The sequence below is a fragment of the Acartia tonsa genome, chromosome 1 (genome assembly GCF_053477335.1).
Source record: "Acartia tonsa isolate MP-2025a chromosome 1, ASM5347733v1, whole genome shotgun sequence".
In the NCBI taxonomy this organism is placed as follows: Eukaryota; Metazoa; Arthropoda; class Copepoda; order Calanoida; family Acartiidae; genus Acartia; species Acartia tonsa.
This window is the reverse complement of record NC_137260.1, coordinates 14,690,884-14,703,537: the sequence shown is the minus strand read 5'-3', so window position 1 is coordinate 14,703,537 and position 12,654 is coordinate 14,690,884. Positions and strand designations below refer to the sequence as shown.

The window sequence follows — 12,654 nt, the reverse complement described above, 5'->3', positions numbered from 1 at the left end:
AGCACTGACACTCTAGTCTATAGCTATAGGGAAATATTGGTCCGTATTTGTACATAAAGTTATGCATAATGTATGGATAGATAAATTGTTCTAAAATTCATATAATCATTATTTTTCTACAAATATGTATTGTTTTTTGTTGGTCAATTTATCTAGAATACATATGTTGAATAGGAAAAGAACATTTCATTATGTATTTTTTCTTTAATTTTTGTTTGTTAATTTTGCAAATAAGATTTTATATATGGAATATCATATCGTAGATATAGGTATCTAGTAGAGGTGCTCACTCTTGGAAATGTTGTCGACGTTAAAATCAGACAAGACATTAATATTATTAATAGCTTTTTGGCCCATTTCACAATTCTTTGAGCCCTGATATTTTTGGGGGATTACTTATAATATATATCATCATATTTTGCCCTTCATCCATTTCATGTTATCAACAATTTGACATTTAGAAATTTTATTCATTTTTAGTTGCGAAGCTACTCTATAATAACGCAATGGGTGAAATGTGTTTTTCTCGGCTACTATTAAAGATAGCGGAAACTTTTGGTGAAGATTAATATAACACATTGTACATTGTTTTGTCCGTCTGCTTTTCGGTCTTGCTTTATAATACTTAAATCTTTGTTTCGTGAATTTGCATATTATCTCATTTTTTCTTTGTTATGACAACTATAAAAAAGATCTATAATTCAATTTGTCCTTTTGTCTATTTCATCTTTTGTTTGTGTTTCGCTTAGGGATGTTTTTTATCCTTGTTTGAAATTCATGCAAGTTTGAATAGTGCAGGGCGTTTCTATAAAAAAAAATTAGTATCATAAAAAGTTTACTTATAATTTCAACGTTTTGTGTTAATTTTCCAAGTATTTAAGTCGATATTCCAAAATGTCTCATCATACTCCATGACGACTTAGGTCCAAACAATAAGAAACTACAGCTAATCAATCAATTAATCGATATAAATATAATCCGGTAATGATATTATGTTGATATAATTACAGCATAAAAGATTAGCAGGAAGACGCCACAACAAGACAGTTAGGCGTCTAAAATGTTGTTTCAGAACTAGTTTAATGTTTAGTGAAAGTATTACTTTTTATTGCCCTACTTAATACAAATAGATTAAATTCCTTCTTTATCTTTCAAGTAGCGAGGCTTCTACACACTTCTATACTCTTTGGTCTAAAAAATTATGTATCTTTCATTCATCTTTTTTTGTTAAGATTTTTTACCATACTATTGATACTTTAACATCTTACTAATTGCTACGCCCCCTATCCTGTAGGAGGCGAAAACCACTCAAAAACATTTATAAAGCTTCCTTTCAAAGATTAACCAATTCGGACCTGCACTCTCCGAGATCTTTGGCTTCCAAACTAACTTCTTTATATAATAGGATAGCTTCGCTATTTATGAATACTAGCGGCTACGCCCCTAGAGGCCTCTAGTGGTCTTTAAATGTTTTTTTTTATTTTAAATATATAATTTGAGAAATAACTTGTCTATGTTATCAATTGTTAAATTCATGCGTCTACGCAGCGCGACTACGTAGCGCGACTATGCTAGCGACACTATGCGGCGGAAATATTTAATATTTTTGATTGTATTGTGATTTCTCTTGGGAGGGTGGTGGTACCCTTCCCCAAAATAGTTTTAAACCTTCCCGGGACATATGACAATCTACCCTGTTAAGGAGAACCCGATCGGTTCAGCGGTTAGCGAAATCCTTCGGTACACACACACAGATACACAGATACACACACAGATACACAGACAAACATCCTGTTACTTTAGTATAAGGATAACTTCCTTGTTGGTCCTTACTTTAGCATATCAAAGTAGATCTTTGGTTTATGTGTGCAAAAACAAAATCAATAACAAAAACTTGGGCTAATTAATCATAGATATTTGTTTTAGTAGGTTTTTAAATAGGATTGAGATAGATATACTTAGGTATAGAATTAGAAAGAGAGAGAGAGAGAGAGAGAGAGAGAGAGAGAGAGAGAGAGAGATAGAGATAGAGATAGAGATAGAGAGAGAGAGAGAGAGAGAGAGAGAGAGAGAGAGAGAGAGAGAGAGAGAGAGAGAGAGAGAGAGAGAGAGAGAGAGAGAGAGAGAGAGAGAGAGAGAGAGAGAGAGAGAGAGAGAGACAGAGAGAGAGAGACAGAGAGAGAGAGACAGAGAGAGAGAGAGAGAGAGAGAGAGAGAGAATAATCAGGAAATATAAAAAGTAGAAATGAAGAAAATCAGAAAAGCAACAGTAAGAAATAATAACAGAGACCGATTAAGAAATTTCAAATTGATTTTTAAATGTTAAAGTCTAAATTAACATTGAACTGTTCTTAAAATTAATAATCATGAAACACAAAGAAAAGAATTATATTAAACTCACGAATTAGAATTATTAATCTAATTCAATTTTCATTAAAACTATTTCATAAAGAAGAATAAACCGAATTAAACCAACGACAATTGTGTCAAAACGTAGCGCGGCAATAATAAAGTAACAATATTTTTAATAAGGTTATTGTTAGTTTACTTGCAGATTTTGTTGGCTCTCAAGGCTAACCGGGCTAACAAAACTAAATAATATGATTTTAATTTTAATATTCGTGGAATTCTGTAATTCGATCTATATATGATTTTCAGTATGGCTTAGAACCGGTTCTAATCAATGGGATATTAATCGGTTTTTAAGTTTTATTTTTGTAAAAAAATAAATTTTCTGAAAGGAAATTAAACTAACCTATATTTTATGCAATCTTCCTTATTAATTTTTAATTGCTGTTTCAACCAATATCTTGTATTTAAATAATTTTGGCTTTGTATAAAATTAAAGTTAAGAATCATGTTTGTAATTTTGAGGCAACTGTGGTCTAATTTTGGTAACTAATATGTAAGCAAACAATACTTCCTTATTCATAGTCAATATTTTTACTTTTGTATTGAGTTCAATTGCTTGAAATGTGTCTATACAGAAGAATATTTGTAGATTTACCTAACTTTTATGTAATTCATTTAATATCTTCATTATTTATTTATTGAAAGTTATTCGAATTTATTATTCCTTCGAATCTTATACATTGATTTAAAATGAAAATATCTGTAAGAATTAGGTATCCTTCCATCAAATAGTTAAAACCTCATAGAGACCAAAAATCTCTTTAAAGGAGAACCATATGAGTTAAGCTATTAGATCTTTCGGTACACATTTAGACAGATATCCAGCCCTTTTCACAAAAGGATTACTTTCATTTTTAGGACGTTTCCAGCACATTTTAGCATGATTCAAACTAATTAAAATTCCTCAACTTCAATCCTCTTTCCCTGATTTTCAAACCCTAATGAAATATCACACAGGGGTGGATGCAGGAATCTCAAGGGATAAGACAATAGACGATAAATTGATAATCCCCAATGATGATGATTATAGTAACCCCACTTCTGTAGATTAAAATTATTTGTGGAAAAGCGTTGTTAAATTTCCAAAAGTTGTTGAGCTGACAAAAAATTTACTTGGTTATGAAACTTTAATTTCGTACCCACCCTGCCTACCTGGTTGAATGGAAAGCGAAGAAAAATTATGGAATTTACATGGAAATATCATTTATCAAAAATTTTACATCAAGATCATCAGATCAAGTTCAAGGTTTGGGTCCTAGTGCGAATACATAACTTACAAAAAAAAATTTATTTTTATCTTTAAATAAATTTGTCTTTGCCCTGAGGATTACTAAATAATTTGCTTTGCTTATAATTTCAATGATTTAGATCAACTAGATGTCACTTAATAAAAGTATAAATGATTAAACATTTTAATCATTATTATATTTTTGTCTGAAGCTTAATATTTGCTTATAAACTTCAATCACAGCAGTTTTAAAGAAACTCCTATTGTTGATTTTGTATTAGATTAAAAATCTGAATTTGTATCAAACTTGGCTTTGAATCTTGGGAAATCTTTCATTTGATTATTGATACATTTTTTATGCATTATACATCACAAATTTCTTTTTGAAAAGTGCCAAAAAGAAATGGAGAAATCAATTGCCTTGCCCTAAACTTATTTTTATATCAATATATAAATATTATACGTACATTTTATACTATAAACTTTTTATATTAGAATGCTTATTGAATTTTAATAATATTTATCGTAGATAAAGAGCAATTTAAATAAAGAACACTCAATTGAATTTTATTCAATTCTTGTTATAAATCTGATATTTTTAATTTGAAAGGGTTTGTTCAAATATATAAATAAATATTAAAGCAAAATTTAATTATAATAATGGTAATAATAATTTCCACTTAAATACTTTCATAACAGGCAAAATGTATAATTTTTGCGAATTTTTAATATTAGAAGATTTTTTAATCAATATTAATAGATTAATTAAAAGATTCATTTCATTTCTGTAAATTTTGCAGAATATTTTGTTATAATTTGATTTTTTACCCCATACATTTGAATTCATCACTCGTACAATGTATCCCATTAATATATTTAGATTGATAGCCTAGATTAGCTGGTGTTTTAAATTGCAAATTAATTCGATTTTTTTCAAAAACAAGAACAAGTGATTCAATAGTAAGTTAAGGAGATGAAATAATATCGTTTAGGCCTCCTTATTGACCATTTGACATCTACATTACTTAATGCTTTGATATGCCCAGAGGCGTACATAAAGGGTGTGTATGGGGGCTATTTTGGCAAAATTAATGGGGGTAATGCCTAATTTATACATCCCCTTAAGACAGCCATAGAGGGTATCAAGCTAAAAATAGTCACACCCACTTTAAAATGTATGCTACTGCATATAGTTCCTAAACATCTTGATAATTTCGTATGTTACTCGTTCAAAATAACATTAAGAAAATTACAATTCAATGATGGTACAAATCTTAAAGGTATAAAAACTATTTAGCATTATTATTTGTGTACCCAAATTATTGTTTACCAAAATTGTATGTGCAGTATTCCTATCATAATCTACACATTTTCCTTAAACAGTAAATGGGCACATTTACTTATGGACTGGGATAAGTATACTAAAAGATATTTTTAAATTTTTAAAGATTAAAGTTTGGACACTGGTACTTGAAGATGATTAACGTCCATACAAATATCTAATCTAATGAGCTATCCTTTTAAATTTTAGAATATTTATTCAGATTTTGACATATAACTTATTTATGATTCCAAATACAATTGCTCATGCTTCAGGGACTTAAAGGATAATTTATAAAACATTCATATTGATTTTAGATCTTATAATTCTAAAGTCAAAAATATATATTTAGCTATTTGTATAATATCAAAGACTTCCAAACTTTTTATTTTGAAGGAATGTTTTAAAATTTTGAGAGGATTAAAATGAGGGGTTTCAAGGTTTGAGGGGGGTAAATACCTCTTTACAACCATCCTTGGACGTATAAATATGAAAATGTTCTGTCTTTAACTCACTTTACTTTTGTTTCTATCCTTTATCCATTTTTTTCACACAAACATAGCATTATAAAAATTTACAGTTTTCAATTTTGCTTACCCCTAATCCCTGCGGGACTCATCTATAGATGATTAATTTGTGTCATGACTGTACTGTATCCTCCTATACCCTGTTAAGCTTAGGTGCTGTTGTTATTATATCAACATAACACTATGTTCATAATCGTTATTGTTGTAGTAGATAACAGAGATCTAAAGGGATAAGACAATGTCCGATAAATTCATGTACATCCCTAATGATAATACACAAAATTAACCCTTTTCTAGATTACAATTAGTTGTTGAAACGTTTGAACACTTAATTTTATGAACCAACCTATCAAAACTCAATAAAAGTCCCCAAAGTTGTAAGGCCAACAAATAAGAAAGTGTTTTATTTAATACTTCGGAGACTAGTGTAATAAACAGCCCAATGTCCTATCCCTTCTTGAGTAGATAAAGATTTTTAGTAATGTTTTTCTCTATGTCGACATTTATATGTCGAAATTAACAGATGCAATTTATGTCAACAAAAATCCTCCAATGTTAACAGGGGTGTATCCTCCTTTATCCAAATTTGGTTAAATTCATCCATGGAATATAATTACAAATACATTTGCCAGGTGTTGCGATGAAACCGTAGAAAAGTTCAAAATGTGTATAGTTTATCAGAAGAAAAACTATATTGTACGCCAAATAAAATATTATGCTTTTAAATTTTGTATATTTGACTTTGTTCTCAAAAATTTTGAAGGAAGGTAATTTTTCCTTTTTAGACAGATTATTATAATTTTTATATAATTAGTTTTGAAAATTTTGGTTTTCAAACCATTATTTTGCTATTATGCAATTTTTATTTTGCAGTTATGTATAAATCCTAAACCTAAAATATCCGCAAATCTATTCTCTCCTATCTTTGATGGGTTTCATTTTGCATTACAAATTAAATCAATTCATTTTCACGATCACTTTTCTCAACATAAATTTTGAATGTGGGCAATTTTCTAAATAATCCCTTTTAAAGCTCTACCCTAACCAAATGCTTGAAAAAAAGAGAGTAGATTATAACACAGTAAAGGGCAATAACAAATAAAGACAGTAATGTTCTTTAGTGGAAGAGCAATAATTCACAAATGGTTATTTTAATTAGATTTGAAACAAACTCAACCAAACTTATGATAAGATATCAAATAAGGATATATCTAAATGTTATTGTTTAAGGCATAAACTAAATTTATAAACGACTCTGCCCATTTTAAGGGTAGTAAACAATTAGTTGGCATGTGCATACAAATAGTGTTGTCGAAAAACTGCTAAAAAAATCATCCCCCCCCCCCCCCCCCCCCAACAGACAAAATTAGTAGTTTAATTGACTGCTAAATATTTATATCAGCATAATATTTAATTTACATAAGAACAATGTTAGTAGTAATGATAATGTTATCTGTTGGACATAATGACATATGTTTATCGCTAATTGTTAAGCTATTTGTTTAACGCATTGTATGATGACTAATCTTATCGTTGCCCTACCTACGACAAAACCAATTTACGAGATTAATTTTAAATATTGGCGCTGATCATAGATAAACACGGACCACACAAAAACGGTGTTTCTCAAATCTTCCTGAGAGAATTACAATCTGCATAATCATAGACGTCCAAGCGAAGGGGTAAAATGGTGTTTATCCACTCAAACCTTTAAAACCTTCATTTTATCCCCCGTCAAAATTTAAAAAATACAATAGATTACCCAAATCAAATCTTTGTAACCTCCTCAATTAAAGCTTGGGCGTCCTTGTATTAGTTCTTCACTGCATTTACATAGTAGGGGTTACTACAAAATATGATGCTCCATATCAACCCTGAAGAAAATGCTATAAATCTTCCTAAATATAATATAAAGCTTCTCTGTCATTTAGTTCAGTCGTTTGTGAAGTCTTAAAGAGAAAAAAAATCAACTGACTACTATATTTCATAGGAAAAATATAATAATCTTCATAATCTGCGTCGATAAACTTTGAAATCATTTTACTTTTATCCGGAATATTTGAGAAACACCAAAATATCCTTTATCGTAAACAAATTAATATATCTTAAACTCACAGCAAATACCCTAGATTAACTTCATTCAATTTATATGAAAAATATCTATCCATGACACAAAATGAGACTTACTTCTCTTTGGAGATTATTAAATTATTTAAAACTAAGGTAGTATGTAAAAAAAAATATCTCCATCTATTAAAACTTGGTTTCAGACACACAACTAAAAATTTTGGGGAAAAGTGTTATAAAAGAAAAAATTAAAAATATGATACCAGACTTTTCGACACTGGAAAGTGTTACAACATTATACAAAAAAAAATATTAAGAAAAGCAATAACGTTGTGAAAAACTTTCTTTTCTTATTATTATTTGATTCTTTATTTGTCTTTATCATTTACTTACAAAGATTACATTAAAAGTATAACAATATTAATTTAAAACTCATTTAAAATATTCAAGTTGGGTAAAAATTAAAGTTTTTTACAATCTGTGACATTCCCTTCGTTCAGTCATATTTTAATTCCTCAGATTATAATGGAGCACATTTAAGGTGTGATTGGCAGACTGAATAAAGAAAGGAGGGAATGCTCTAACACTGTTAAGTAAAAGGGTCGCCAGAGGATGAATTAAGGATAATTTTCGACTGGTCCCTTACCTTATTCTGCCCCTATAACTCAAGTCACAGATCCTGGGCAGGGACAGTTTTATTAAGAGCAGAATGCTCTAACATTGTTAGGTACAAGGGTCGCCAGAGGATAAATTTCGACTGGTCCCTTACCTTGGTATTGCCCCTATAACTCAAGTCACAGATCCTGTAGTATTCCCCTAGCCCAGTCATCAATAAAGCCTCCAAAAAAATAGTGTATCACTTATAAGATGTGTTTAGCAGACTGAATTAAGATGAGCGGGGCAGGGACAGGTATTCTGATAATAGACAGCTCTGACCCTGTTAGGTTTAAGAGTCGCCAGAGGATTATTATCGACTGGTCCCTTACCTAGATATTTACCCTGTATAGCATATTGAGCTGACTTATAGCATACTTGAGCTGACTATAGCATACTTGAGCTTTCTTTTCTCGTTGCTTAGAAAGGCAAATATTATTTTTTTTTAAATTATTTACTTAATTTTGTCCATTAAGTAAAAGAAAATAGGAGGAAGGGACACTGTGCTGAATTTCAATTGGGTCTTTGAATATCAGCCAATAGCATTGGAAATAAAACACAAAGACAAGTCGCTACTAAAGAGCAGAAAGCAATTTTCTAGAAGACGAAAAATGTCCCCAACACTGGATCCGTGTAGTTGTCTGGGTTATATATCAATACCTATACATTTATTTTTTGTCCATAAAAAAAATATCTTTTTTTCTTGCAGTTTTTAATGAAAGCTAATGGACATTGTAGACACATATCAAATAAAGAAAAAAAAAGAAATATTAAATGGAAAATGTTTTTATGTTTCTCAAAACAAACATATAACATTTTAAAATTAAATGGTGAAAAACTTGATTTTTTTTTTTTTTTTCGTTTTTTCATAGAATGTGTGCGTCACAGCCACTGTGTGCATTACTAAGAGGCAGACAGACCAACCAATCACCACAATTAAAATGTATTATTATATACATAATATGTCAATAGCCCATCACATGTAATTATGCTTTGTAAAGAGGTTCTTTTCTAAAGAGTCATTCTTCCGTTATATTTATTATTATCATAGACAGATTTCAGCATTATTAAATAATATAAATCACACCTAGATAACAGTATTATCCTAGCATATAATTGTGATGTGCCTTAACTTTACAACTGTATTCTAGAACCAGCCGACTTATTATTTTATCCTCAGACATATGTTGCAAAAACATCTTCACTTAAAGACTTTTTAGAAGCATAGTTGCTATAAAATTTCTTAAAGTTCTTAGACTTTTGGAAATAATCGTTTCCAGGAACATTTTACCGTGAACTGCACTAGATCCCACTTTTTTTATAATTATTCATATTGATTTCATAGACATAAGCAAAATTGTCAAACTTAATAGAAACTGTGTTTTTTGTCAATTTTTAAGCTTTAAATTTTAAAAATCATAAAAACTAAAATCTTCACTTATTTATCGTATCGTATTATAGACGTGTTTCCGTGGTTATTAATATTAGGATTTTTATTTTAGTAATTGTGGAAAATTGTCTGTAATACGATGAAATGCTAAACATGATTTTTCAGTATGGCTGAAAACCTGTTCTAATCCTGCTGATATTGATTTGTTTCGAAGCCATACTGGGAAAAGAACTTTCAATATTTGACATGAATAAATTATATTCTGACTATGTTTCTATATATTGACTATAACTCTAGGATGTAAAACTTAGAAAACACAATATTGGAAATAGATTAAATCCATTCTCTAACTTTTGCCAGTTTCTTTTCTGTTTCAAATGTACAATAAACTATTTTATGTATGAAAATCAGCCTTTTGTAAGAATGGTTGTTAACAATAGAAATCATAATTTAAACCAAAAGTAAAGTGTTTTGAAAGAGAGATTTAATAAAGACCTAATTTGAATTCTAGAGGATATTTATTGGTTCGCTTATACAAATATAATGTGTTTAAATCTAAAAGAGTTTTAAAAAATGTGTATCTTTGGCTTATTCAACCAAACAAACAACTAAATATTGTGTCTTAAACTTTTCTGCTTGTTAAAAATGTCAATTCTTGTGTTAATAATGGAACAATATAATGAACATTTGAGTAACTGGACAAAGTGTCAGCCTTGTGACGTCATAAAAATGATGGATTATTCATCTCTTTTTTGTGGGTTTTCTTTCCCACTTCTCCTCTCGTCTCCTTCAGTTTTATGACGTCACATGGCTGATTTTGAGACACTTTGTCCAGCTACACATTTGTTTTTGAAAAATATTTCTTACTATACATGCATATATAAATTTTTAGAAAAATAAATAAGTTAATTTGTATATAAACCTGAATAAAAACTGTAGTTGCTGGCCTACTGACACCTGAACAGCTGAGCAATATCTTCCTGAATGTGGAACAGCTGATAGCGGTCAACACAACATTTTCTACATTATTAAAGGTAAGATTTAACAGCTGACAGTTGAGTAAATAATCAAGGACGAAGGGGACATTGGGTTATTTATTACACTAGTACCCAAAGTTTTATAATAACGTTTTCTTATTCGTTGGCTTAACAACTTTGGTGATTTTGATATATATTGATTGGTTGGTTTATAAAATCGTTTCAACCACTAATTGTAATCTACAAAAGAGGTAATTTGGTGCAGAATCATTGGGGATGTGCATCAATTTATCGGCCATTGTTTCATGCTCTTTAGATCACTGCTATGACCTGTTTAAAGTTCCAAATTTTGCAACAAACTCCTTTCTTTGACATTCATTAAACTAACTCACTTTTAGTATTTTAGAAAATTTTCCCTTCAAAAAAAACCCTATGATTTTAAGATATATGAATATTATTTAATTGAACTAAAAGTTCACACCATAAAATGATAATCCTTGAAATAATTTTGTTTTTTCCCAAATGCAGAAAAAGATTGGAATTTATGAGGACATGTCCTATATAAGACAGGAAAAAGAATAAAGAAAAAATGAAAATTTGACAAGGGGTTAATTTTAGGAACCCTCCCCTAAAATAGTTTCTAAAAACTTCCCAGGTCATGGATCTTCGATGTAAATAAAAAGCATATAGGTTTAAAAGTTAGCGTTATAATTCGGTACAGGAGGTACTTCTTGAAGTACTGGGGGATATTGACGTCCCTCCCCTTACCAGTCACCCTTCCTTCCAGGGATATGGAAGGTTTGCGTAGGACTAACTATCCTACCTGTAAAAAATCCCAACAGTTAGCGAAAACACCCACAGAACCTCAAACACTTATGGCTTTCACACAGCCAGAGGTGTACATGAAACAAGAACTGTTGGAACTGATGCTCAGTTTACTGAGAATATGAAAGATGATGGTCAAATCCGAAAGGAAGCTATCAACTTGATGACAGGACCAATAAGTTCTAAGCAAAGCTGTAAGATAGGAACCTGGAATGTTAGAACAATGTATGAGTCAACTAAAACAGCCCAAGTAGTTAAAGAAATGACAAGTTACAATATTGGAATACTTGGAATTGCGGAATGTAGATGGACAGGACAAGGACAAACTACAACCAAAGATGGCCACCTAATACTTTATTCTGGTCATGAAAGCCAACATATGTATGGTGTTGCTATAATTATTCAAAAACGACATGTCAATTCACTAATAGACTGGAAACCTATATCAGACAGAATAATTAAGGCTAGATTCCAATCAAGGCATTGCAAGTTGACTATTATCCAATGCTACGCCCCAACAAATGACAAAGATGGAGAAGTAAAACAAGAGTTTTATGATCAACTGCAATCAATCAGAAACTCAGTACCCAAACATGACATGTGCCTAGTTCTTGGAGATATGAATGCTAAAGTAGGAACTGACAGGACTGGAGTGGAGAACGCAATGGGACACTTTGGTATAGGTACAAGAAATGAAAATGGAGAACTTTTAATTGAATTCTGTTTAAATAATGATATGGTTGTAGGAGGTACACTATTCCAACACAAAAACATTCACAAATATACCTGGACAACGCCTGATGGACAAACAAGAAACATGATTGACCACATTATGATCAATAGAAAATGGGTCAAGTCAATGCAAGACTGTAGGAGTTACAGAGGAGCCGACATATTTAGTGACCATGAACTAGTTGTCAGTAAGATTAAATTAAAGCTGAAGCGTACTGGCCATGATAAAAAGAGTGAGATTGGTAGACAATATGATTCTTCAAGATTAAAGGACCCTGTGATAAAGAATGAATTTGTCTTAAAACTCAGAAATAGATTTCAAGTCTTAGAGGACCTAAATGACGAGACTGAGATCACATGGACTTCAATTAAAGAAAACTTTCAATCTACTGCTAAGGAAATCCTAGGACACAGGAAACCAGAGAAAAAGGACTGGATCTCTGAAGAAACATGGATCAAAATAGAAGAGAGAAAGAAGCTCAAAAACAAAATCCATAATGCTCAACATTTGGCTGACATGA

General features: G+C 30.5%; 1 protein-coding gene across 1 annotated transcript in view; it reads left to right on the top strand.

Annotated features, from left to right (window-relative positions):
* The window catches only part of LOC145326494 (uncharacterized), a 78,590-nt gene that overhangs the window by 18,612 nt on the left and 47,324 nt on the right, over positions 1–12,654 (top strand). The window contains exon 5 of the mRNA XM_080169868.1: positions 10,539–10,633. Coding sequence (XP_080025994.1) covers positions 10,539–10,633 — 95 coding nt within the window. The remainder of the gene's footprint in view (positions 1–10,538; positions 10,634–12,654) is intronic.